Source organism: Prinia subflava, chromosome 26, assembly GCF_021018805.1.
Source record: "Prinia subflava isolate CZ2003 ecotype Zambia chromosome 26, Cam_Psub_1.2, whole genome shotgun sequence".
In the NCBI taxonomy this organism is placed as follows: Eukaryota; Metazoa; Chordata; class Aves; order Passeriformes; family Cisticolidae; genus Prinia; species Prinia subflava.
Genome location: NC_086272.1, coordinates 3,312,744 through 3,340,341, shown reverse-complemented (window position 1 = coordinate 3,340,341; position 27,598 = coordinate 3,312,744). Strand labels below are relative to the sequence as shown.

The 27,598-nt window shown below is 48.9% G+C and overlaps 3 protein-coding genes across 3 annotated transcripts in view; 1 reads left to right on the top strand and 2 right to left on the bottom strand.

The window, feature by feature from the left end:
- The window catches only part of LOC134562084 (zinc finger protein 239-like), a 200,387-nt gene extending 181,040 nt beyond the window's left edge, over nucleotides 1–19,347 (bottom strand). The window contains exon 1 of the mRNA XM_063419542.1: nucleotides 19,213–19,347. The gene's annotated coding sequence lies outside the window, so the exon portion shown is untranslated. The remainder of the gene's footprint in view (nucleotides 1–19,212) is intronic.
- On the bottom strand, nucleotides 16,838–19,329 carry LOC134562100 (gastrula zinc finger protein XlCGF67.1-like). The gene is made up of 2 exons (XM_063419557.1): nucleotides 19,213–19,329; nucleotides 16,838–18,475 (listed from the first exon to the last, which is right to left on the bottom strand). Exon 2 carries the CDS (start codon nucleotides 18,138–18,140, stop codon nucleotides 17,460–17,462), a length of 681 nt encoding a protein of 226 aa, XP_063275627.1. The 5' UTR covers nucleotides 18,141–18,475; nucleotides 19,213–19,329; the 3' UTR covers nucleotides 16,838–17,459.
- Nucleotides 19,348–20,644: 1,297 nt separating the features above from the next.
- LOC134562081 (zinc finger protein 397-like) lies at nucleotides 20,645–22,288 on the top strand. The gene is made up of 2 exons (XM_063419541.1): nucleotides 20,645–20,723; nucleotides 20,909–22,288. The coding sequence occupies exons 1-2, from the start codon at nucleotides 20,669–20,671 to the stop codon at nucleotides 21,661–21,663; spliced, it is 810 nt and encodes a 269-aa protein (XP_063275611.1). The 5' UTR covers nucleotides 20,645–20,668; the 3' UTR covers nucleotides 21,664–22,288.
- The last annotated feature ends 5,310 nt before the right edge of the window (nucleotides 22,289–27,598 follow it).

Here is a 27,598-nt window from a genome sequence, read left to right as displayed (position 1 = left end):
TTTTCCTTTTTTCTTTTCCTTGTTAAGCAGATAACACATCCTAAAAGAGGAATGTACAGCAAAATGAGAGACATTTTGGATAAACAATGAAAATGTAGGCTCCTCCTCTGTTTGCTTTTGTCTGGAAACCCTGAAGAAAAAGATCTAGCAGAGACCAGCACAGGTGTAAAGTGGTTGCTTTGGGCTAAACTGGAGTTCAGCACTGGTGACATCCTGATCCAGTCAAGAGTTGCAGAATTCCTTTGCACATCTCGAGCCATGTGTTTGCAGGCACAGCACCTGCAGTGCTGACGCACCAATGCACGTGAATAACTCTGTTATTCCCTCCCAGAATTTGGGCTGTGGCCAAGAACGAGGTGCTCCAGTGCTTTGCTGCTGGTTCCCGTGTGGAGCAGCTCCCTTCCCGCTGGCTGAGCTGCTCAGGCACAGCCCGGCAGCTCCTGGCCCAGCAGGGCTGAGGCTTTTCCCCATTGCTGGGCACAGACTGATGCAGCAGCACTGCTGGACACGGGCACACACAGAGGGAGCAGAAGCAGCTGCTTTTGCCCACCTGCAGCTCCAAGGCCCAAACTCTGAGCAGACAGGGCTGCAGGAGTCTGGCAGGCTCCCTGTTTGCTGTGCTGCCCCACTTGTGCCCAGCCCAGCTCTGCAGGGCAGAGGAGAACAAGGGGCAGCTCCCTGCCAGCTCCAGCCCAGGGACCCCTGCGGCCCCGGGGCTTGGGGCACTGTCAGCACCCGCTGCTGCAGCCACCGCCTCTGCTGGCACTGCCAGCAACAACCAACCTGGGGCTGAGCCCAGGGAGCAGCAGCAGGGCCTGGAGCTGATCCCTCCCTCTGGGCAGGGCTGCACAAATGACCCCCACAGCAGCAGCAGCAGCACATGGAGCTGACTTTGAGCACAGCCCTGCCACTCTTCCCTCTGTGTGCAGGGGTGTCACAGCAGCCTGAGGCACTGTCTTGGTTTGAAAGACAGATATCTGTTAGGAAGGGGCAGGACTTCCCTAGAGATGGAGAATTTAAATCTCTTCTCTCTAAATTATTCCAATTAAAAGGAAAATTAAAGGAGCTTTCAGGCAGAGGTATGGGGGTAGGAATAACAGTTCTTTACTAGTATATATGACAAAACGATGTGAAAAAGGCATATTGAGTGTGTGGCTCTACGCAGATATTTACTATATGTAATATGCTAGGTAGAAAAGTTATGCAATATTAACATTTTAAATAATGTAGTAAATGTAGTTTTTAACATTGAATCTAAGTAAGAATTGTGTGTAAGGTATTGTCCTTAGCTCAAGAGCAAAGAGAAGATAACCCAGAGGTTTCTACACAGAGAGAACAATTACAACAAGCCAGACTAAAAACCCCTCTTGGATGTTTCAGAGGGAAAGATACATATCTCCTTGAAACCACCCTGACCACTCCAGACCATGCATATCTCCTTAAATCTACCCTGGTCAAGCGAGACCATTGTATATCTCCTTGAATCCACAAAGCCACCTGGTTAAGCCAGACTCCAAGACGCCAGGGGTTTTACAAAAGGCTCTTGGCAAACGGGCTTTTCTTAGATAAAGTATGCATAATCATCAAAGTTTGTCCTCAAAAATAGAGATGCTTCTCTCTAACGGGGCCCTTCTTTCTCGCAGCTTTTGTCTGAGAGGAGAGGGGACGGTAGACCCGGGCTACCTTTCTTTGCTCTTATTGCCTCATTATTTGTCCTGTCTCTGAAAACTTTTTAAACTTTTATTATTGTATTAATTTTTTTGTAACCAATTTTTATTCTTTATTAAATTTTCATAAATTTCAAAAAGCGAGTTATTGGCATATATCACAATTTTGGTAGCAGAGTACGGTTAAAATACCCCACTGTGGGTGCTGTGAGAGGATTAGAGACCAGGAAGACGCGTCCCGCCTGCATTAGGCGGCCTCGGCTCTGGTCCTCGCTAAGTACCCCAGAAAGGGGTAAGATCCAAGGACAAAAGGAGACAATAAGGCAAAGAGAAGGGAAAGAATTCCCTAAAAACCGCAGTAACCAGCTCCTAACATCAAAGTGTGCACAAAGAATAAAGACCCAAGGACAACGGAGTGGTAAGAATTGCTAGGATTGGGGGTGGCAGCGTTTGGCGCGGAACGGGGGCTAAAAGTGTGTGACTGAAAGGCGGGCTGGGGTAACACCCGGACCTTCCAAGCGAGAGCGGAGTCCCCTACGCTGCGGTTCCGTTGTCCCGCGAAGGACGCGGCCAGCACCGAGACGAAAGTGAATAGTAAAAAGGAGTGAAAGAAACCCCCCCCCGGGAAGAAGTGTGTGAAAAGGGGACCCTAAAAGCTTTTGCTGGGTTGAGGAAAATTATTCCAAGAACACCCAGGTTATTTTAATAATCGGCTAGGTTGAAGAAATATTCCAAGAACACCCAGAATTTAGCTGGGTTGAAGAAAATTCTGAGAGCACCCAGGGTTGATAACCAGCTGGATTGGAGAGAAATTCTGAGACATCCAGAGTTATGTTAAATTCTGCAGAATCTATGAAATAAACCCAAGACATCTGGGGTTGGGAAGAGAAATCCCAACATTGCCAGATTGAAGGTTTGTGAAATACATTATCTAGCCAGGGACTCTTTAAAGAGTGTAAAAGTTGTGTAAAAAAAAAAAGGTACCTTGTTGTTGTCATGATTGTTGGTTGTGTGTAAGAATAAGTAGAAAATAGGGTGGAGTGAATGTAGATGAATGAAAGTATAGAAAGTGTAGATTTTTATTTTAAACTTTATTATAGTTCCTCAGAGAAAGTAAACTGTATTAAGAAATAGTGTGAGAGAAAGGAAAAAGTAGCTTTTGTGAGGGTAAAGGGAAGTTAAACAGAGACAAGGGGGGTTAGAGTAGAGAGAATATTGAAAAATGAGACAAAAATCCAGTAAAGAGAAGATAGGGAAGAAAAAAAAAAGTAAAAAACCATCCACAGAAATTCCTCCAGACAGTCCACTGGGAATCATGTTAAATAATTGGGAAAAAAACCCTTGTACAAGGACAAAGGATAAAATAAAGATGATACAATTCTGTATGCTAAAATGGCCAAGAGAGAAAATAAGATCTGATCACGTTTATTAGCCTAGATATAGTTCCTTCGAAAAATAGATTTGTCAGGCTTTAAATGAATTTATAAATTCAAAAGAACAGAGTGATTTAGAAGAAAGAAATTATGCGGCCTGTTGGACTGGAGATTATAAGAGAATCAAGATTTTTAAAGTAGCAGAAACCCCTGGAAAAAAGCAAGAGAAGAAAACAGGGAAAGGGAAGGAAAGGGAACAGGAAAAAGGGGAACAAGAGAAAAAGAGAGAAAAGGAATGGGACCCTCTGCAGTTTCTACCCCCTCCTTTTCAAAGCACGCCTGCATTGCCAGAGTCAGGACCCAGCGAGAGGTCTCCCTCAGCCCCAATGTCGGAGTTCGTCCCTGCCCCCGCGTACACCACGGGTCCCGGCTTGTCGTGTAGTCTCGCCCCAGTTCCCGTCCCGGGCGTGGGTCCGCTTGGGGCGGCAGCCCCGGTGGCACCGGGCCCCCTCCCCCGCCCGCCCCCAGTAGTGGCTCCCTGTCTGCCTGGGGCAGCAGGAGCGGGCTTTCTGACCCCTTCCTCCATAGTTGTAGGTCCGCACGCCTTTTCGCCCGCCGCAGTGGCGGCGGCGGGAAGTCTCCCCTCCCTTTCTCCGCCGGTGGCGGCGGCGGGTTCGCCCGCAGCGGCGGCGGCGGGGGAGGCTTTCCCTTCCCTTTCTCCGCCAGTAATTACAGCAGACCCTCTCCCGCTCGCGGAGGCCGCCCGTTTCTTGCCCCTTTCCCCCGCAACCCCAAGTCCCCAAGCTTTTCCGCCAGCCGCAGGAATAGTATCGCCAGAAACGGCGGCAGCAGCGGCCCGACCCTTGCACGCCTCTCCTGTGGCTATGAGATCGCCAGCCCTCCCGTCCGCCGCGGTGATGGCGCCGCAGGCAGCTGCGGCTCCTGGCCCTCCTGGGACGGCGAGTCCCTCGCTGCCAGTGTGTGGCGGGTCTCCGCCGGTCCCGTCTCCGAGGACCGTAGCGACGACCCCAGCCCCGGCGATGCCGGGCGCTGCTGCCGCGGCCCCGTTTGTGCCGAAGACGGCAGACCCGACTGCCATGGGCCGCGTGGGCAGCCCAGCCACATGGAGGAGACAGGAAATGACTTCCCCTTCGGAAATTCCGGTGGCAGACCCCGCCCATGCCCCTCCTTTGGAGGACTCAAACTCTATAGTTACTTGAGAAGACCAAAATTCTATGCTGAGTCCTCCAGGAATTCCACTTCCTGTTAGGGGAATCGTCTCTATAGAAACCGCTGCCGCTACGGTTAAAAAGAGTTCTTTGTCTCTGCCAGATGCCCCTTACAAAAATACTAAAAATGCAGTTAGGAAGCAACTTTCTCCTGATTATTACTCACCACATGAAAACAAAACTAAAGAAAAGGAATGGGAAAAAGAAATTAGGCTATTTCCCCTAAGAGAGGTACCCATGGGAGGGGGAAGAACGGGTTTCGTGAATGCTCCCCTGACCTCCTCTGAGGTCAGGAGTTTTAAAAAGGAAATAAGAGGGATTCTGGAAGACCCCATAGGCACAGCTGAACAGCTTGACCAGTTCCTGGGACCAAATATCTATACTTGGGAGGAACTGCAATCCATAATTAAGATATTATTTTCTCATGAGGAAAGGGAGATGATTAGAGCAGCAGGAGTAAAAATATAGAATAAAGAGCATCCCCAGGGACCCTCTAAAGAAGACATAATGCCGACAGAACCTCCAGAATGGGGTCAGAATAATGAGGAAGGGAGGAAATGTATGAATGATTATCGCAATACCATAATCAAGGGGATAAAAGAGGCAGCCCCTCGAGGAGTAAATGCTAAAAAGGCTTTTGAAATACAACAGGGAAAAGAAGAAACCCCAACTGAATAGTTAAATCAACTTAAAAAAAATATAAAACAATATTCTGGAATAGATCCTGAAACTGAAGTGGGAAAAGCTTTATTGAGAGTAAATTTTGTTACAAATGCTTGGCCAGATATTAAAAAAAAATTAGAGAAGATTGAAGATTGGCATAGAAAACCCTTAGATGATTTATTGAAAGAAGCTCAAAAAGTCTATGTTCGAAGAGATGAAGAACAAACTAAGCTACAGGCAAAAATTATAGCAGTTACTATGAGAGGAAGCAATTTCCAGAAAAATCAGAGATACACAGGCACTGCTTCTAAATATAATAGTCATAAAGACAGGAGAATGGAAAAAAATCAAAACCCAACACCAACAAAGCCACAGAGGCATTCCAAAAATGTCTGTTTTTTCTGTCAAGGTGAAGGGCATTATAGAAGAGACTGCCCTAAACGGGCAAAAGATCTGAAAATCTTCAAAGAGATAAATACAGAAAGTGACTAGGGAAGTCTCAAGCTCTATTTTTTAGGAGACAAATACCATCTAGAGCCTGTGATAACCCTAAAAGTGGGTCCCCAAGGAGAGGAAGTGAAATTTGTAACAGACACTGGTGCAGAAAAAACTTGTCTCATAGATATTCCCAAAAGTTATAAAGTAAGTAAAGAGACTGTAAAGGTAGTAGGTGCAAAAAGAGAAAGTTTTTCTGCTCCAGTCATCAAAAATGTATTAATAGAGAGAGAAACTAGATTTTAAGTAAGAGATGTTTTGCTAGTCCCGGGGGCAGGCAGTAATTTATTGAGACGAAACTTCCAAATAAAATTAAGAATAAAAGTTATACCAGAAAATGGGAAGATGACAGCTAAAATACTGAAACTAGAACAGGAGGATGAAAAAAAAATTAAAAAGGAGGTATGGGCTGCTGAAAGAAATAGAGAAAAGTTGAATATTGACCCCATAAAAGTTAAAATTGAAAGAGAAGATTGTCCCATACGGTGCGTCAGTATCCTATCTCATTAGAGAGACGAGAAGGGTTGAAGCCAGTAATAGAAGGACTGATAAGGGATAGTACACTAGAACCCTGTATGTCTCCTCATAATACCCCCATTCTTCCAGTAAAGAAACCTGATGGGAGTTACAGACTGGTACAAGACTTAAGGGAGGTGAACAAGAGAACTCAGACCAGATATCCAGTAGTTCCCAACCCGTATACTCTCCTAAGTAAAGTCCCTCCCCAGCATCAGTGGTTTAGTGTAGTAGATCTTAAAGACGCCTTTTGGGCTTGCCCATTAGCCGAGGAGAGCCGAGATATCTTTGCCTTTGAATGGGAGAACCCACAAACCGGGAGAAAGCAGCAATTAAGATAGACAAAATTGCCGCAGAGTTTTACTGAATCTCCAAACTTATTTAGACAAGCTTTAGAAACCATATTACAAACTTTCCCCACTCCCTCTGGGATACAAGTTATCCAATATGTAGATGATCTCTTGCTATCAAGAGAAGTAAAAGCTAAAGTCAGAGAGGCTACTATAAAGCTTTTAAATTTTCTTGGAGAAAAAGGATTGAGAGTATCAAAAAAGAAATTACAATTTGTAGAACCAGAGGTAAAATATCTTAGACACTTAATAAGTAAAGGCAACCGGAAGCTCAGCCCAGAAAAGATTACAGGAATATTATCCCTTCCCTCTCCCTCTTCCAAAAGGGAAATCAGAAAACTACTCAGCTTATTAGGATATTGTAGATTATAAATTGAAGGATACACACAGGCAGTAAAATTTTTATACAAAAAGTTAACAGAGGGAGATGATATAAGATAGAACAAAGAAGATGAAGATAAATTAAGAAAACTGAAGTCAAAACTAGCTTCAATCCCAGCATTAAGTTTACCCTCACTATCAAAACCCTTCTATTTATATGTGAATACAGAAAAGGGAGTGGCTCATAAAGTTCTAGCTCAGGAGTGGGGAGGAGTAAAGAAACCAGTGGCTTATCTATCAAAAATGTTAGATCCAGTGAGCCATGGCTGGCCAGTGTGTATTCAAGCTATAGCAGCTACTGCAATCCTAGTTGAAGAAAGCCGTAAACTGACTTTTAGAAGTAAACTAATTGTGTGCACACCTCATGCAGTTCGAAATGTGTTAAACCAAAAGGCTGAAAAATAGTTGACAGACTCTCAGATGCTAAAATATGAGGCGATCTTAATAGACAGTGATGATTTGACATTAGAAGTAAATAAAAGCCTAAACCCAGCTCAATTTTTATATGGAGAACCAACAGATAACTTAATACATGATTGTCTAGAAATTATCCAATACCAGACAAAGATTCGAAAAGACCTTGAAGACCAAGCCCTTTTAGAAAGAGAAATAATTTATGTAGATAGTTCTTCCAGATACCTACAAGGAAAAAGAATGTCCAGATATGCAGTAGTTAATAAGAAAAACATGCAAACTATTGAAAAAGAGAAATTACCCTCAAACTGGTCAGCTCAAACCTGTGAATTATATGCTCTAAAAAGGGCACTAGAACACTTAACACATAAAAAAGGTACAGTTTACACTAACAGCATGTATTGCTTCAGAGTAGTACATACCTTTAGAAAAATTTGAGAAGAAAGAGGATTGCTTAATTCAAGAGGAAAAGGATTAGTACATAAAGGGCTCATTTTAGAGGTCTTAGAAGCATTAAAATTACCTGAAGAGATAGCTGTAGTACATATTAGAAGTCACCAAAAGAGAGTAACTCCAGAAGTAAGGAGAAATAATTTAGCAGACCAAGAAGCAAAAGACGCAGCAGAGAATGGAGTGGAAAGAGTAATGTTAATATTAACTACAAACGAGGAGGAATTAAAAATTCCAAAATTCAGTGAAACTGAAGAAAAAGAGTTAAAAGAGATAGGAGGTGAACAAGATGAATCAGAGAAATAGAAACTTCCTGATGGAAGGCAATTACTCAATAAAATACTTACTAAAAAGATATTAAAAGACATGCATCAAAAAACTCACTGGGGTACCCAGGCTTTGTGTGATCATTTCTTAAGAAACTATGGGTGCATTGAGATTTATGGGGTAGCAAAAAAGGTAACTGAAAAATGTATAACTTGTCAAAAGATAAATAAAAAAGTAATGAAGAAAACCACCCGGGGAGGTCGAGAATTAGCCCTTAGACCATTTCAAAGTATCCAAGTAGATTTTACAGAACTTCCTCAAGTTCAGCGATAGAAATATATATTAGTAATAACAGACCATTTAACTCATTGAGTAGAGGCAGTTCCCACTGCCAAGGCTACTGCTAATGTAGTAAGTAAAACCCTTTTAGAACAAATTATTCCAAAATATAGGATAGTTAATAGAATAGATTCAGACAAAAGAACACACTTTACATCAAAAGTGTTACAACAATTAATTCAAGCCTTGGGGATAAAATGAGAATTACACACCCCATAGCACCCACAAAGTTCAGGCAGAGTAGAGAAGATGAACCAAACTTTAAAAAGAACTTTAACCAAATTAATAGTTGAAACCCGAATGTCATGGGTACAATGCTTGCCTTTAGCATTACTGAGAATTCGAACACAACCCAGATCAGATCTGGGAGTGTCACCTTATGAAATGATGTTTGAGTTACCTTTTCTGACCACTAAACATGAAAATGCTACTTATGAAGTAGAAGAAAAGAGTGTTAAGAGATATATTAACACAATTGCAAAAACCCTTGAGAATTTAAGACTAAAAAGAATAATCCCTCAAACCACCCCTTTAGACTTTAAAATCCATAATATTCATCCAGGGGAGTGGGTATTAGTAAAAACATAGAAAGAACAATCTTTAACTCCACAATGGGAAGGTCCTTTTCAAGTATTGCTGACGACCGAAGCAGCAGTCCAGACCAGAGAACGAAGGTAGATCCACGCCAGCAAAATCAAAAGACCTGTAGAAAAGCCTAAGGAGTAGACAATATCATCGGAACCGGGTGAAACGAAATTAACCCTAAAACGGAAATGAGAAGTGATGAACTGGGGAGATCCGCATGATCCAAGAAACATACACAGGATCACACCAGACTGGGAAGCTAGACCGAGTTTGCACCAGTGGTTTCAAATACCACCTGAGAAAACTTTAAGACACCTCCAGTACCCTCCCTGGGGAGGAATACTTCCACCACAGACAGGAGGATCGAGATTGTTTCAGACAGAAAACCCCTGTGTTTTTGCCTTAGCCTGTGATTTATATAAAGAGGAGGGAGAATTACCTCATACATTGCCAAGCCAAATACCCTGTTTGATTCCCCCAAATACTGGACATGCTGGTTAGTGTAAATGTAAGTGTTTGAGCTGTGGGAAAAATTGGTACTGTAGTTCACACAAACGACGCTCTCGTTACATGAAGTGTAGAGTGTCACCTGAGCCCCCTATCCAAGCAAAACTTGAAGCTACTGAAATAATAACTTAGTTGTGTAGTTGAGAATTATTAGTGCCTGTTGAATGGGAGATAGCTAAAGAAGAGTGGGAGACCACAGTCAAGAAGTGTCAAAAACGATTTGCCTAGAAATTAGCTAAGAGAAAGTGACAATAGAGGAGAGGGCAAGACCAGATTGGCCTCTGTAATCGCCACCGAGAAGATCACATACACCTGCTGTGGGCTGCAACCCCATAGGCATGGGAGGTGAGAGTATAAGCCATACTGGACCTCTGCTGGTTCTGTCACTCATTTTCTAGCTCTTCCCTTTTGAGATGCCGACCAGGCCATGCTACAAGTGTTACCAAAAACTGTATATAAAAAGACACCGAGGCTCCTTCTTTATTTCTCACACTCATATCAACAGTCACTGTTATAACCCTTCCAAATTGGGAAACTGCATACACAATAGGAAAAAGTACTAGATAGCAGAAAATGTGAGGGGAAGTAAATGTGCAAAAGGGGAGAAATGGATGTGTTTCACCCACATTACTGAGAGTAAAACAAAAGATTTAGTAAAAGAAGAATTGATAAGCAAAAAAGCTAGGCCTGCACCACCACCAAAGCCTGTACCAATCTCGCTAGATAGTTTGTATAAGAAATTAGAACAACAACTAGAGAAAGAAATAGATATTTCACAGATAGGTAAAAATCTGTTTGTAGAATTAAGAGAAAGAATAAGTAAAGAACTCAACGTAACCAATTGTTGAGTCTGTGGAAGGGCTTTGATGTCAGAAGAATAGCCATGGAAAGGCAGCAGCTTAAGCCCAATCGAGCTCCTTAAGTAGAACCAAACAAGTATAAAAAGAGAAAATCGGCCAGGGGGATAAATTTTAAGTTCAGTAGTCATAAAGAAAGAATGTCTTTGGCGTGAAAGAAAAAAGTTCCTCCGTGAAGTAGGAAAAACTCCCTGTAAAAGATACAAAGTTAGTAATAGAACCTCTGTATGGTAGATCCCAGAAGAACCTACCATGTACTAGACCCAGAAAAAAGAAAAAAACGGAAATTGTGAATATAATAATAAAATCAAGCTTTTTCAATGTAATGATACAGGAAAAAATCCTTATGTTGGCATCCCAGAGATTTCTAAATTTTGGGAGAATATAAATGAGCAAAAATTAGACTATTAAAAAGCTCCAGACGGTTTGTTCTAGATATGTGAGAAAAGGGCGTATCCAAAACTCCCTCCCAAGTGGAAAGGGAGCTGTACTCTGAGTGTCATACAACCAAGATTTTTTCTTTTGCCCAGACCTGAAGGGGATCACTTAGAGATACCAGTTTATGAAAATCTAAAAAGAAGCAAGAGAGATGTAATTAGAAGATTCCAAAAATGGGGAGAGGATAAGTAACCCCCTACACGCATACTAGAAACATACAGACCAGCCACCTGGGCACAAGACGGGAGTTAGAAATATCAAACTCCCATTTATATATTAAACCGTATCATAAAGCTTCAAGCAGTCGTAGAGATAATAACAAACAAAACTGGTAGGGCAATAGAATTAATATCCAGGCAACAAACTCAAATCAGAGCCGCTGTGTACCAAAACAGGTTAGCACTAGATTACCTATTAGCTAAAGAAGGGGGCGTTTGTAGAAAATTCAATACATCAGATTGTTGTTTAAAAATAGATGATAATAGAGAAGCTGTCCTAGATATAGTCAATGATATCAGAAAAATCGCCCATGTACCAGTCCAGAAGTAGAAATCCATGCTAAGTACCAGCTGGTAGGATAATGTGCTAGAAATAGAATGGTAGAAGAAACTAAGTTTTTTCCTCTTATGTGCTACAGCTAGTTTAATATTCCTCCCTTGTTTAATCCCTTGTTTTATCAGATTAATCACTAGTGTAGTTCAAGGTATGCAATTAGTAACCTTAGATCAAAAGATAGATACAACAAAAACAGTACAAAAGATAATAGTATTAAAGAAACAAAACAGAGTAGCAGACCCCCTCCAAGAAGCCAGACTGATTTATAAAGAAAATGAACATAGAAGGGATGCAAGAGAGCAGTAAATATCGCTCGAGCCAATTTTATTATAAAAAGAAAGAGGAGGGATTGTGAAAAAGGCATATTGAGTGTGTGGCTCTACGCAGATATTTACTATATGTAATATGCTAGGTAGAAAAGTTATGCAATATTAACATTTTAAATAATGTAGTAAATGTAGTTTTTAACATTGAATCTAAGTAAGAATTGTGTGTAAGGTATTGTCCTTAGCTCAAGAGCAAAGAGAAGATAACCCAGAGGTTTCTACACAGAGAGAACAATTACAACAAGCCAGACTAAAAACCCCTCTTGGATGTTTCAGAGGGAAAGATACATATCTCCTTGAAACCACCCTGACCACTCCAGACCATGCATATCTCCTTAAATCTACCCTGGTCAAGCGAGACCATTGTATATCTCCTTGAATCCACAAAGCCACCTGGTTAAGCCAGACTCCAAGACGCCAGGGGTTTTACAAAAAGCTCTTGGCAAACGGGCTTTTCTTAGATAAAGTATGCATAATCATCAAAGTTTGTCCTCAAAAATAGAGATGCTTCTCTCTAACGGGGCCCTTCTTTCTCGCAGCTTTTGTCTGAGAGGAGAGGGGACGGTAGACCCGGGCTACCTTTCTTTGCTCTTATTGCCTCATTATTTGTCCTGTCTCTGAAAACTTTTTAAACTTTTATTATTGTATTAATTTTTTTGTAACCAATTTTTATTCTTTATTAAATTTTCATAAATTTCAAAAAGCGAGTTATTAGCATATATCACAACGACAAAACAAACAACAACTACAGCATCAATAATGAACAGAACCAAGAACCTTGAGGGCTTTCTTTTACAAAAGCCCAGAGCAGTTTGATCTCGGCGCCCATGCAGGACTCCGAGAGGCCGAACTGGAAGGAAGGAAAAGTCCCGGGCTGGTGGATGAGATGAGGAGCTCTGCGCTGGCAGCTGGAGCAGCAGGGGTGTCCCGGCAGGGCTGGGCAGTGCAGGGCTACAGAGTAGCAGGAGAGCCTCAAAGGTCCGAAGAAGCAGCGGCGGTGGTGGGAGAGGCTGGAGAAAGCGAGCTCAGGATTCCCGGGTACAGGAGCAGATGACGATAGATTTCCCAGGACGAGGCAGAGGCAGAGGGCAGCCTGACCGTCCTCCTCGGCGCTGAGAGCAAGAGTGCCTCCCCCTCCCCCAGATCTGTCTTTTTTGCCTTCCCCAAGGCTCATCATCTCTCCCCTCTGAAGGACACTCCCAGGGACTCAAAAACAATAGGTGTAGCTTCGTGCTGCCATATCCCTCAAGCACTCTTTTTGTTCTGACTAAGTAGTCATTAAGGCTTCTTGGAAACTTATGGGAAAAAATTCTGTGAGAAGAAAAAAAAACCAAATCTAACCCCCAACACTGTCCTGTCCTGCTGGACACTGAGCACAGGGGCTGCAGTGGGTTGCCACAAAGGGCTCCTCTGTGACACAGCCCCTGTCCCCACTGTGACACAGCCCCTGTCCCCACTGTGACACAGCCCCTGTCCCCAAAACCAGCTCCCAGCGATTGTTTACATGGAACCTGCCCAGTGACCACTGCCCGGGCAGGGAGGCTCTGGGTGTCCCTGAGGGGCATGGGGACAGCTCACTGCTGGGCACACGGGTGCTCATGAAGGACCTCCAGGCCCCCTTTGCCCTCCTGTCCCCTTGGGATGTCCCTGGTGCCCTCCAGCTTGCCCCAGAGCCCTGTGCGCACACACCCCCGTGTGCCCCAGGATGTCCCTGTCAGTGCCCCGCAGAGCCCCAACAACACGACCCGGGTGAGATTTGCTCAAGCCTAACAGAAATCCCCGGGGTTGGCACCTCAGCTCTTCTCTGCCTCGCACCATCAGAAGAGCTGGTGCAGAAAAGAGGACAAAGGAAATGGAACTTCTTCCACTGAGTTTGCCCTTTCTGGATCTGGCAGCTCCCAGCAAGGGAGACTCCCCTCTCGCTGGTTTTCACTCATTTCTGCTCTGGGACCATGATGGTGAACACCCTCTTACAACCACAGCCCCTTCTCCACTCTGAATGCTCCACTGCTTCCAGCACTGCTCCACTGGGACCCTTCCTGAGGCCTTCAGGGCACCCCAAGTCCCTCTGCAGAAGCAGCCCTGGACTGGGGGTTCCCCCTGGGCTCTGCAGTTCCAGTGGTGCTGGTCCCAGTAGCCCGAGGAGCTCTGCCTTGTGCTGTGATGGTGCTGAACAGAAAGTCTGTGCTGAACCTGGAAAACCTCGTCAAGTTTGGTGTCATTTTAAAGTGTGCTAACCATGGAGTTTCTTTGTGTTTCCTGGATTTCTGGGTAGACCTTGTCAGGAAAATCCACAAATGCCAGAGGTTTGTGTTCAAAAAGGAGACAGAGGAGTCCTTGAACTTTATTCGAATAAAGGAGAGAGTCGACCAGGGCACAAGCCCGTGGGGTTTTTCATTCTCCAGCTTTCAGAGGGTGCAGCCTCCTTTTATCCTAAACTGCCAGCAGCACGTTGCCCTCTTCCTTTTCCCGTTGTCTGAAGGAAGGTACAGCCTTCCTGAGCCACCCACCACAAATTCCCTATTGAACCTGTCCTTTTACCCCAAAGTTCAGCTGTCCAGGCTGGTGCAGACCCTTGTCTGTTTCTGTCTGCTCTCTTCAACTGAAACTGCTGCCCGACATCAGTGGAGACATTAAGGTTCTAAAGACCTTAACACCCATAACCTTCACCTGTCAAATTATTTTGTAAAGACATTGATGTAAAGACATTAGCACGCATCTTTCCTCTCTTTCCTGTGTGGCTGCTGGGGGAGTTCCTGGGGCACTTCCTGCGAAAATCTGCGGGTGGGTTCCCAGATGGGTCCCAGGCAGCTCCCGGGTGGGTTCCTGGTGCCGAAGGGGCAGCAGAGACAAAAAAAGCTGGTTCCAAAGGGGCTTCACTGCTCCTTGTGAAAAACAAAGCTCACTCTTTAGAATTTTTAAAAAGTTTAATAATAGGGTAAAAGAGGGGCAGTATTTCCAGCTCTGGGGGGCATTTGACAAATGGCACTAAAAAAACCTTAAAATCATGTTCTCCATATACTGTTATATTGCTGGGGTTACATCCATATCCATTAGCTTATACACTATTTAAACATTCCCCAGAGCCTTGGATGTTGCAGGGGCTCTTCGTGTTCAGGTTTCCCATCCTGACTCACCTGTGTGACATCCTGAGATCAAGTTAATCAATTTGATTCCTTCCTGTGATTTCATCCTTGGTGTTTCACACTTTTCTGATCACAGGAGTTAACGAGCTCTCCCCCAGTCTCCTCCGGTGCTCTGTCTTGTGTCACTGTTGTCCCTTGGGCAGGGCAGGCAGTGCATGGCCTCACACTCTTCTTCCTACTCACACAAAAGCCTTTGCACAGCTTCTGTTTTGCTAAGGTCTAGAGTACAATCTGCTCATCACACCGTTATTTCTATAAGCAATACACAGACATTATATTTATTACACTACTATTTCTATGAGCAATACAGTTCCTACTAAAACTGATAGATTATATTATATTAACAAGCAGTTCAAAAGAGTTACAATTTGTACCATATTTAAATACTTATGATCAATAATAACATGCAAAAGCTAATACATAAATGCAGAACCCAATGTTATTTTTATAAAATAATGTCATTTTTAAAAGGTGGAAGTGGGGAGTGCTGGGCTGTGTGGGTCTGCCCAGCAGCTGTGCAGTCGCAGCCAGAGGAATTTCTATTTCTTTTCCTCTCTGACACCTCCTTCCTATTTCTCTACGTCACATTTCTTGTTCAGTGTGACAAATGAAGCACACTCCTCTGAAAAATTCTAAGCATTTTAATAAAGCATAATGAGAGATAAAACAGAAAGCAAAAGACACAGGTGCCCGCAAAGCCAGTACACACCCACTGCTTCAGTGTGCAGTCTTTTATACCATTGCAGATGTATTATTTCCTCAAGTGATTGAGCAGATTTAGTTTGAGCTGGTTGACCACAATCTTAATTCAGATTTTCTGCAACCTTGCACACTTCAAGAGTTGAACACGTTGGAGGTCTAGGGTGGTCTTCAGATGCCACTTTAAGGGGTTTTGCAATTTCTCCTTTTATGCTCTTTTGCATTCCATTTATACTATTTGGACATATATACTGCAATAATAATTATATCTTAAAATACATCCTTTGCAAGCGCACTTACATCTTGTGAAAGCCTTGCTTCCCCTTTAAAACAGCTCACAAGAATTTACAAATATTATCCTACTTCAAAGCAGTGTGGAATTTACCATATTTATTCACAGGAAAATACTAATTTATAATTAAAGGAAATAAATTACAGTGAAATCCAGCTACTACATGACTGTTTATAACATTCAATTAAACACATCTTCAATAAAATCCAGAGGTTCTGGTGCTGTGGTCTCATTTGCACCTCACTGGGGTAGAGGCGTCTCTCCCTCCTGCCACTGCAGCCCACGGCCAGGGGCCCTTCCCACTGCAATGGTTCTGGGATTCTGTCAGGGACTCACTTTCCTTTTCTTCTTCCCTCTGCTTGGAGCTGGCAATGGGCTGGAAAATGTCCAGCAAACCAACCTTTGCTGTCTGCTTTGTCAGCCTACACAGCTTCAGGACCTTGTCACCTGCCCCTTGGGCACAGCTGCCCTGGGCAGCAGGGCAGAACCGGCACCCTGGGAGCCTTGGGAATTCCCCTCTGGGATCCATGGCACACGCTGGGATGATCTGGAATTTCAGTTTCATGACACAGCACCCCACGACCCTCCCAAGAGCCCTGAGTTCACTCAAACCCACCATGCCCCACATTCCCTGGAAGTTCAGCCCATGTCCCCACCCATGTCCATGTGCCCTGATGTCTCCACACATACCCGTATCCCCACCATGCCCCCAATCTTGGCTGTCCATGTCCCCACTTGTGTCCATGTCACCCTCATGTCTTCACCCATCTGTAAGAGTCGGTCCAAAAATCCCTCATCTGCCTCACAACTGTCAGAGGCTGAGACCCCCATGGACCCTGGGCCACCGCACAGGAGAGATCCAAGTTTCTCCCTGCAGCTGCTGTCACTGGACCAAGACGCCCTCCTCAGGGACCCGTGCATGAAACAATGGGGGACGGTTATGGGTTTTGGGCCCTGTTTGAGAAGGGATGTTTCTGTACTGACCGTACTTGGTGAGGCCTGAGCTGCATCGCTCCCTCTATTGTGAGAGAACACCTGCGATGCCCACGAGACCTCCCCCCCTTCCTGGCATCTTGCCTCTCGCTTCGAAAAGAACTATAACAACCCCACCAAGAGAGCAGGCTTCTGAGGCCTCCCGGGCGGACACGACGACGGATCTATTGGCCTGCGCCACGAGGACTGCGAAGGTGGTCTATTGGTACCAGCGTCACGAGGACTCACGTCGGTTCAGTCGGTAGCTATTTCCCTTCCTTCACCCCCTTTTCTATCTCTTTCTATCTCTCCCCTTCTATCGCATAATTGTGTGTGTCAATAAAGATACAATTGATTTTACTTGGATTAAGTTATCACTGCTTCTTTTTGCACTCTGAAATCAAAACGAACCATCACGACCATCCTTTGGCTCGTGACACCCATGTCCATGTCACCATCCATGGCCACGTCTCCTTGAGCTCTTTTTGTATCCAGGTGCCCACAGGAGGCCAGGAAGATGTGGAGACCACCAGCCAGCTGTCTTCCCACCATGGATCACCAGGACCATGGATCTCCAAGGCTCTGCCCAACAGGGCTCACTGGGGATCATCCAGTGGGCTCCTCCAACGGGGGATGGAGTTGGAGCAGCGCACAAAGCTCTTCCCGCACGCGGGGCACTTGCAGGGCTTCCCCTCCTGCTGCCTCCATTGCGCTTGGGTCATGCCACACCTCTGGGACAAGCTCTTCCCACACTCAGGACACTGTTAGGGCCTCTCTCCGCTGTGCATCTGCCAGTGGACAAGCAGCTTGGAGTGCTGGATGAAGCTCTTCCCACATTCTGAGCACGTGTAGGGGCATTCCCCAGTGTGCACTGTCTGCTGCATGATCAAGCCAGAGCTGTCACAGAAGCTGTTCCCGCTCTCCCCACACACACAGGGTCATATCCCAGTGCAGAGCATCTCATGGCCTTCCAAGTCGGAGCTCTTCGTGAAGCCTTTCCCACATTCTCCACGCTTATAGGGCTGTTGACCAGTGTGGATCCTCTTGTGGACCTTCAGGTGGGTGCTGGCAGTGAAGCTCTTCCCAAATTCTCCACATTTATAGGGCCGTTCCCCAGTGTGTATCCTCTGGTGGACAATCAGGCTGGAGCTGGCAGTGAAGCTCTTCCCACACTCCCCACACTCATAGGGCCGTTCCCCAGTGTGTATCCTCTGGTGGACAATCAGGCTGGAGCTCTGAGTGAAGCTCTTCCCACACTCCCCACACTCATAGGGCCGTTCCCCAGTGTGGACTCTCAGGTGGATCATCAGGTGAGAGGTGTCCCTGAAGCGCTTCCCACATTTCCCACACTCGTAGCGCCGTTCCCCAGTGTGGATCTTCTGGTGCTGGAGCAGGCTGGACTTTGCACAGAAACTCTTCCCACATTCCGAGCACTGGTGCAGCTTCTTGCCATTGTGAAGCTGTTCATGCACCACCAGCTCAGAGCTCGGGCCACATCTCTGGCTGCCTTCCTGGCACAGGGTGGGTCCTTCCTCCTCGGAGCACCCTGGCATGGGTTTGGAGCCCCTCCTCGGGCGGGATCTCCGCGGCTTTTCCTCCCCGTTGCATTCCTGTGCCATGGAGCCGCTCAAAACAGCCTCTTCCACGAGGTTCTGCTGAGGGGATTTGTCCTCCCTGGCCTCCTTGTCTGGGGGAGGAAGGACAAGGACAGGATGGGATTTGCCTCCGTGCCAGAGGGAAGGCCAAGGAGATCCCCCCAGTGTATCCCCGGCAGGACGGCGTCGGCAGCGGGGTTGTCCTGCAGCCGGGGCCAGGCTGGGCTGGGAGATGGAGCAGGAGAGAGGGGCAAAGGGGCACTGACTTCCTCCTCACCTGCCTGGGGATCCGCAGGAATCCTCCTCTTCCTCACAGCCTTCTCCTCCTCTACCCAGCCAAAGTCTGGCACTGGGAATTCCTGGTGTGGGAAAGACATTCTGTGAGTGCATTGGCTTTGAAGGTCCTGCTGTCCATCTCCAGAAGTCACCACATGTCTGGTGTCCATAAAATCCTCTAAAAATCAAGGAGTCCAAAAACACTCTCCCAGGGCTTCCCTCTTTCCAGTGTCCTTCCTTTGGGGTTATGGGGGTCCCTCTTCTCAGAGCTGCTGTGGGGCCTGTGGGTCCTGGGGATCCCCCCTCTCTCGCCTCCTGCTATGGCTCGCTCAGGGGGTTTTGGGGCTGCCAGGGCTCATCCTGCCCTGATTCTGACTCGGCTCCCAGCTGTCCCAGGGTCCCCTTCCTCAGCATTCCCCCACTCCAGCCACTCAGCGCTTCTTCCCCCACTCCCCGACAACACTTTCACGCTCGGTGGGCCCGGACCCCCCTCATCTCCAGCCTCCACCACCCCTCCAGGCTGCCGGAGGTGCCCCAGCTCTGCCATCGCCCCGCTCCCCCCTCTGGGCCTCCCGCCCTTCATCCCCGCCTCTCCCGGGATCCCCAAAACCAACGTCCCGCCCCGCCGGCACCGCGCGATCGCTGCGTGGGACCCCAAAATCCCCCCAGGGGCAACTACGGCTCAGCTTTGCACTCCTGCAAGATCTGAAAATATCCCCATCTCCTCCCCGAAAAACCTCCCAGGCACATGCAAAGATATTTGCGGCGCGATTCTGGAATCTCTTAGCTCCCAACTCCATTCCAAAAAAAAACCCCCAACCTCTCGGGGACCCCCGGACAGATTTGGGGTGAGCTCCCTCTCCCTGGTCACCGGCAATGCTGCGGGGGCCGGAGGTGCGGTGGGCTCTGCGGGCCGCTGGTCGAACTCCGTCGCTCTTTTCCTGTTCCGGCTCCTCCTCCTCCTTTCTCCCTCCTCTTCCTCCTCCTCCTCCTCCACCACCAGCACGACCCCCCTTCCCCCCCATTTCCCCGGACCGCGGCCGCTGCAGCACCGGCGTTTGGGTGGGGAGACCCCGCCAGGGATGGGTAGGGGGCTTGGGGACACTGTGCATCCTTATTATCATTTATTAAAACGCTTAACAGTTTAAGAGGAGTGTGCTTCGTTTCTTCCATTGAACAAGAAGTGTGTGGTAGAGAAATAGGAAAGCGGTGTCAGAGAGAAAAAGCAATGGGAAACACCTCTGGCTTGCAGCTGCCCCCGCAGCGCCCAGCGCTCCCCACTCCCACCCCCCTGTGCCACCCCTGGTAGCCAGGCACCCCCGGGAGCGGAGTTTGGGCTCGGGGGGCAGGGGGACGGCACGGCCGGGTCTGCCCTGGGGGGAGCCCCGAGCCCCCCGCCCATCCCCGGGGGCTCCCGGGGGCTCCCCCCTACCCAACAGCGGCGCTGCGGCGGCCGCGGGGCAGAGCGGGCGGGAAAGGGGGGCCCGGGCTGGGGGCGGAGGAGGGGCGGGAGGAAGAGGAGGAGAGACGAAGGGGAGGAGCAGCAACACGAGGAGCACCGCGAGGACCGGCAGCAGGAGAGGGTCGGTGTTCCACGGCGAGCCCGTTGAGGCCGCAGCTCCGCTGGGCGCGACCGCATCGCATTGCCCGGCAGCCCGCAGGTGACGGGGAGGGGAATCTCGCCCCAAATCTATCCCGGGATCCCCGGTACGGTTGGGGGGTTTTGGCTTTTTATTTTTGGGGGGATGTGGGGTGTGGGAGGGGAAGGAATGTGGGGTTTGGAACTCGCAGATTGCAGAGTGGAGTGTTTGTGGAGGGGTGGTGGAGGCTGGAGATGAGGGGGGTCCGGGCCCCCCGAGCGTGACAGTGTTGTCGGGGAGTGGGGGAAGAAGCGCTGAGTGGCTGGAGTGGGGGAATGCTGAGGAAGAGGACCCTGGGACAGCTGGGAGCCGAGTCAGAATCAGGGCAGGATGAGCCCTGGCAGCCCCAAAACCCCCTGAGTGAGCCGAAGCAGGAAGCGGGAGAGGGGGGATGCCCAGGACCCACGGGCCCCCCAGCAGCTCTGAGAAGAGGGACCCCCATAACCCCAAAGGAAGGACACTGGAAACAGGGAAGCCCTGGGAGGGTGTTTTTGGACTCCTTGATTTGGAGGATTTTATGGACACCAGACAGGCGGTGACTTCTGGAGATGATTTGGACAGCAGGACCTTCAAAGCCAATGCACTCACAGAATGTCTTTCCCACACCAGGAATTCCCAGTGCAAGACTTTGGCTGGATGGAGGAAGAGAAGGCTGTGAGGAAGAGGAGGATGCCCCAGGACCCCCAGGCAGGTGAGGAGGAAGTCAGTGCCCCTTTGCCCCTCTCTCCTGCTCCATCTCCCAGCCCAGCCTGGCCCCGGCTGCAGGACAACCCCGCTGCCGACGCCGTCCTGCCGGGGATGCACTGGGGGGATCTCCTTGCCCTTCCCTCTGGCACGGAGGCAAATCCCATCCTGTCCTTGTCCTTCCTCCCCCAGACAAGGAGCCTAGGGAGGACAAATCCCCTCAGCAGAACCTCGTGGAAGAGGCTGTTTTGAGCGGCTCCATGGCACAGGAATGCAACGGGGAGGAAAAGCCGCGGAGATCCCGCCCGAGGAGGGGCTCCAAACCCATGCCAGGGTGCTCCAAGGAGGAAGGACCCACCCTGTGCCAGGAAGGCAGCCAGAGATGTGGCCAGAGCTCTGAGCTGGTGGTGCATGAACAGCTTCACAATGGCAAGAAGCTGCACCAGTGCTTGGAATGTGGGAAGAGTTTCTGTGCAAAGTCCAGCCTGGTCCGGCACCAGAAGATCCACACTGGGGAGCAGCGCTACGAGTGTGGGAAATGTGGGAAGCGCTTCAGAGATACCTCTAACCTGATGATCCACCTGAGAGTCCACACTGGGGAACGGCCCTATGAGTGTGGGGAGTGTGGGAAGAGCTTCACTCGGAGCTCTAAATTGATTGTCCACCAGAGGATCCACACTGGGGAACGGCCCTATGAGTGTGGGGAGTGTGGGAAGTGCTTCACTACGAGCTCCAACCTGATTGTCCACCAGAGGATCCACACTGGGGAACGGCCCTATGAGTGTGGGGAGTGTGGGAAGTGCTTCACTACGAGCTCCAACCTGATTGTCCACCTGAGAGTCCACACTGGGGAACGGCCATATGAGTGTGGGGAATGTGGGAAGAGCTTCACTGAGAACTCCACTTTATCCAAGCACAGGAGGATCCACACTGTTGAACGGCACTAGAAATGTGGAGAATGTGGGAAAGGCTTTATGAAGAGCTCCCACCTCAAACACCACCAGATGCTGTGCACTGGAATCTGACCCTGTGTGTGTGGGGAGAGCGGGAACAGCTTCTGTGACAGCTCTGGCCTGATCATGCAGCAGACAGTGCACACTGGGGAATGCCCCTACACGTGCTCAGAATGTGGGAAGAGCTTCATCCAGCACTGCAAGCTGTTTGTCCACCGGCAGATGCACAGTGGAGAGAGGTCCTAACAATGTCCTGAGTGTGGGAAGATCTTGTCCCAGAGGTGTGGCGTGACCCATGAGCAGTGGAGGCAGCAGGAAGGGAAGCCCTGCAAGTGCCCCGCGTGCGGGAAGAGCTTTGTGCGCTGCTCCAACTCCATCCCCCGTTGGAGGAGCCCATTGGATGATCCCCAGTGAGCCGTGTTGTGCAGAGCCTTGGGGATCCACGGTCCTGGTGATCCATGGTGGGAAGACAGCTGGCTGGTGGTCTGCACATCTTCCTGGCCCCCTGTGGGCACCTGGATGCAAAAGGAGCTCAAGGGGACATGGCCATGGATGGTGACATGGACATGGATGGAGACATGGGGGTGACATGGACACGGGTGGGGACATGGAAGGCCAAGACTGGGGGCATGGTGGGGATACGGGCATGGGTGGGGACATCAGGGCACACGGACATGGGTGGGGACATGGGGTGAACTTCCAGGGAATGTGGGGGATGATGGGTTTGAGTGAACTCAGGGCTCTTGGGAGGGCCGTGGGGTGCTGTGTCATGAAACTGAAATTCCAGATCATCCCAGCGTGTGCCGTGGATCCCAGAGGGGAATTCCCAAGGCTCCCAGGGTGCCGGTTCTGCCCTGCTGCCCAGGGGAGCTGTGCCCAAGGGGCAGGTGACAAGGTCCTGAAGCTGTGTAGGCTGACAAAGCAGACAGCAAAGGTTGGTTTGCTGGACATTTTCCAGCCCATTGCCAGCTCCAAGCAGAGGGAAGAAGAAAAGGAAAGTGAGTCCCTGACAGAATCCCAGAACCATTGCAGTGGGAAGGGCCCCTGGCCGTGGGCTGCAGTGCCAGGAGGGAGAGACGCCTCTACCCCAGTGAGGTGCAAATGAGACCACAGCACCAGCACCTATGGATTTATTTAAGATTTATTTTATTGAAGGTTCTAAACAATCTTGTAGTAGCTGGATTTCACTGTAATTTATTTACTTTAATTATAAAATTGTAATTGCTTGTAAATAGTTATGGTAAGTTTTTAACCGCTTTAACGTAGGATAAAATTTGTAAACGCTTTGAGCAGTGTAAAAGGGGAAGAGAGGCTTTCACAAGATGTAATTGGGCTTGGAAAAGATGAATTTTAAGATATGATTATTATTGCAATGTATATGTCCAAGATAGCATAAACGGAGAGCAGAAGAGCATAAAAGGAGAAATAGCAAAACTCCTTAAAGTGGCATCAGAGGACCACCCTAGACCTGCGACGTGTTCAACTCTTGAAGTGTGCAAGGTTGCAGAAAATCTGAATTAAGATTGTGGTCAACAAGCTTAAACTAAATCTGCTAAATCACTTGAGGAAATAATACATCTGCAACGGTATAAAAGACTGCAGACTGAAGCAGTGGGTGTGTACTGGCTTTGCCAGGCCCCTGTATATTTTGCCTTCTGTTTTATCCCTTATTATCCTTCATTAAATCTCTTAAAAATTTTTCAGCGGAGTGTGCTTCATTTTTAACACTGTACAAGGAATGTGAGGTAGAGAATTAAGAAAAGAAGTGTCAGAGAGGAAAAGAAACAGGAAATTCCTCTGGCTCAGGCTCCGCAGCTGCCGGGCAGACCCGCAGCACCTAGTGCTCCCCACTTCCACATGTTAAAAATGACATTATTTTATAAAAATAACATTGGGTTCTGCATTTATGTATTAACATGTTATTATTATCATGGTGCAAATTATACCTCTTTTTATTGCCTTGTTGATATAAGATATGATAATGATATATGATATGATATATAACATAATGTAATATAATATATAACATAACACAATGTAATGTAGTATAACATATATCATATCATCATATCCTATCGTATCATATAAATGCCAATTAACTGTGCCAATTGGAATATAATTTGATTTATTAAAAAAATCAAATTACAGAATTTCAGTAAAACCAACAAGCGGAGTTACGGTGACGATAACCCGGGATCGTCAAAGGGTGAACGGAAAGCAGCCTCTGTTGTACTGCAGTCCCCCAGTGTTCACCAATTGGCCTCGCCTGGGGTCCAGGTTTTATACACTTTATTTTGCCCCTGGCATAAGATTTCCCCACAGTTCTTTGTTTCCCTGGAATAGTTATTCGAATTTATCGGAGTCACTGGTCTGCTGAATGGGGTCTCCTATGGGAGGGAGAAGTGTCAATTTGGGTCCTCCCGTGGGTGAATGGGAGCCGAAATTTTGAATGGACAGATGTTCTCCTCCAGTGATCAGCGAGATGGTGGAGCTCTGATGACTCTGCTGCCTCTAGAGGAAGAACTGATTGCTTATTTTAATGTTCCTCCTTTCTGATGCCAATGACGGTGCCCCAGGTTCCCAACATTTCATTGTCTCCTCCTAAAAGGTGGTTTCTGGGTGTTGCCTGCCTTGGAATTTGTCAATTCCGTGGCTGGCTGGAACTAAGGTTACATTTCATGTGACATATTTACAGTTTGTGTTTATGATTTAACATACTATAATCCATAATATCCATTCCACCGAGCAGCAACTGACAGAACAAGGGGACACAGTCTCAAGCTACATCAGGGAAGGTACAGGTTAGATATTAGGAAAAAATTCTTCACTGAAAGAATAATAAAGCACTGGAATTGTCTTCCCAGGGAGGTGGTGGAGTCACCATCTCTGGATGTGTTTAAAAAAAGACTGGACATGGCACTTAGTGCTATAGTCTAGTTGAGGTGTTAAGGCATAGGTTGGACTTGATGATCTTAGAGGTCTCTTCCAACCTCATTATTCTGTGATTCTGTGATAAGAACACGAATTAACACACCATATTGACCACAGGGAATATTATCCTGATTTTGTGACTTCAGAGAAAGTGGATTTGCAGGTATGGGAGTGATTTGCCAAAGCAACTTCAGGCAGGATTGGGAGCTGAAATACTAAAATCCCCAAATTCTGCTGTCCTGGAGTCACCCTGGGCTCTGCCTGGGGGATCCCTGGATCCCTCCTGCACTGAACACACACCTGGATGTGCTTGTTGCCTCTTATGGGTCATTGTCACACTAATTTTTCCAAGTTTTGCCTCTTCCTGCCCCCTGGCTTGGTGCAGGGAGGGGTCACAGGTGTGCAGACCCTGGTCAAACACCTTTCCCAGCTGCTGGCTCACCTGTCTCTGGTTTTCCCTGCAGATCTACCAGGGCACAGCACAGATCCAGCGAGTGATCATTGCCCGTGAGCACCTGGGCAGGTACAAGGCCTGAGGGATGCACCAGCTCCAGGCCTGCTATTCCAGGGAAAGGGATTGTGCTGCATTTCTCCATCAGAAGAACATGGGAAAACCCCTTTTCCATCCAACTCCTGTTCTTGTGCCTGACCCAGCACAGGCTCTGGGACCCCATCCATGCCCTGAGCTCATCCCACTGACTGATCATCCCAAACATCCCTAAACCCCACAGGTATATTAGCACTCTTTCCAAATCTCCCTTTGGCTTTCAGCAGCAAAAGAGACAAAACCCTTCCCCAGCAAACCTGGATGAGCAAACCTGATGGTCAGATTTGGGCTGTTTCCATGTTTTTAATGACACTGATCCACTCGCTTTGTTTATTCCTGGGGCTTGGGTGATGGCAACTGGATCAGCCTCAGGGAACTTAAAAAAACCCCTGACTTTTCCTCCTGTGGAAGGGCCCAGCTGGCTGTGGCACTTAGGCTCCAGGGCCCCAGTTCCCAAGATCCACAGGAAACACTGTAGGTTTGGAGCCTTCCAACAGCCAGATCTCAAGAAAGACTAAAGTGAATCCTTATTTCTCATGCCTTGAGCCAGAATTCCTTGTTACGGGTCTGTGGTAATGACGGTGTGTGAGGGAGGCTACGTATGTGCTGGGAGGAAAGGAGAGGGATGGGGCAATGGGAACGGGAATGAACTGATCCTGTGGAAAAGCGTGCAGGAAATGGGCTGGGTTTGGGCACGGCAGTGTGGGCTGAGCTGGGCCTTGCCCTGCAAATGCCCTGCAAGGAGACACGGCCTCATTCCTGTGCACACACCGGGCAGCATCAGCTTCTCCCACCTGGCCTGGCATTCCCAGCTCCTCAGGCTGCCCCTGAGGGCGCTCAGTGCTGGAGGCACCGCCAGGCACGGAGCTGACCCACATCCAGGCATGTTGGCCACCAACGCTGGGGCTCCAGGGAGAAAACCAGCACAGAGCTGGGGCAATCTCCAACAAACGCTGGGAACATCTGGAACATCTGACAAACAGTGTTTAGAGCTGTGAATTCCCCGAACTTTCCCAGCCAGTGCTCACTCCTGCATTCAGCCATCTCCTTGTGCAAGTGGTGTCTGAGCCATGAAAATACAGCCTGGGCTCTGAGCAGTGCTGGGGCAAAGGTGTGTCTTGGCCACATCCCGGAGCTGGGACGCCTTCAAAGGGGACAAAGTGGGTTTAGGAGGCTCATGACCATAACAGGATCATTTGACGAATGGGATGTTCCCCAAACAACCCCCAGAGACCCTTGGGAGATCCCTTCCTCTGATGTAAATGAGTTCTCAGAAGTCATTAAATATGTACATGAAGTTGTGGGAACGTTCAGCAAATCCGTGTGAGTTTTGGAAAAGGGATGGATTTGTATTAGTGACACAGAGAGGAGCTGGTGTGTGAAATAGTTGGGGCTGTGTGATCCCAGCGCCAAAACAAAGCAAGGCCTGCCTTTAATATCGCAAAGAGAGGGTTGGAAAGCTTTTCCCGATGGTTTGGGGACAGCAGGGAGACCAGGGCGAGGTGAGGGAGGCAGGTGGAAAAGCCTTGGTGCTGCCCCAAGGGGATCCCCCGTGCCTGGAGAGCTGCAGGGCTGAGAAAAAGCTGAGAAGGAAACATTTCCCGGAGCGCTCGGGTACGGCCCCAGCGGGCACGGCCCCCGCAGGTGCCGATGGCGGGGCTGTGGAAGGGGCCACCCTGCAGGGATGGAGGGCGAGGGAGGAGCGACGGGACGGGCTGGGGAGGAGGGAGGCGGAGGCGGAGGCGGGCGGATCCCGGCGGCAGCTCCTCCTGCGGGAGGATGGCCCTGGGAGCGGAACCGGCGGCGGGAGCGGCCTCGTGGTGCGGGACGGGCCCGGGGACAGGTGGGGATCCCGGGGACGGGAGAGGATCCCGGGGAGAGGAGGGAATCCCGGGGACGGGAGGGGATCCCGGGGACGGGAGGGGATCCCGGGGACAGGAGGGGATCCCGGGCAAAGGACGGGATCCCGGGAGGGTCGCGGGGCGTTTCGTTGCCGGCAGGGGCCCCGGGCGGGGAGCGGCGGGAGCCGCGGGCACGGAGCCCCCCGGGCACGGAACCCCCGGGCACGGAGCCCCCGGGCAGAACCCCCGAGGGTGGCGGTGCCGGGGCTGTGGCAGGGGCCGCTCCAAGGGCGCGGTGCCGCAGGCGCTGCCCCGAGCGCGGCCAGGCCGGAACGGCGCGGCCCAGGGCGGAGCGGCCGGGCCGGGCCGGGCGGCCCAGGGAGGCCGCTCAGGCCGATGGCGGTGCCGCCGAGCCGGGGCCGCGGGAAGGGCCGTGCCGGGGCGGCCCCGGGGGGGTTTTGTCCCGCTGGCTCCAGCGCCGTGCCAAGGGCTGCGCCCCGGGGCCCAGCTGCAGCCGGAGGGAGCGAACCGCGCTGGGAACAGCGGCTCGGGGCTGGGAGCGCCGCGCCGGACGGGGACGGGCACGAGGAGGAGGAGGAGGCGCTTGCCG

Excerpts from the sequence above, each read along its gene's own strand:
- LOC134562100 (XM_063419557.1), bottom strand. The coding sequence starts at position 18,140 with ATGGCACAGGAATGCAACGGGGAGGAAAAGCCGCGGAGATCCCGCCCG.
- LOC134562081 (XM_063419541.1), top strand. The coding sequence starts at position 20,669 with ATGGAGGAAGAGAAGGCTGTGAGGAAGAGGAGGATGCCCCAGGACCCC. Across the intron at positions 20,724-20,908 it reads GCCCCAGGACCCCCAGGCAG|ACAAGGAGCCTAGGGAGGAC; the intron begins GTGAGGAGGAAG and ends TTCCTCCCCCAG.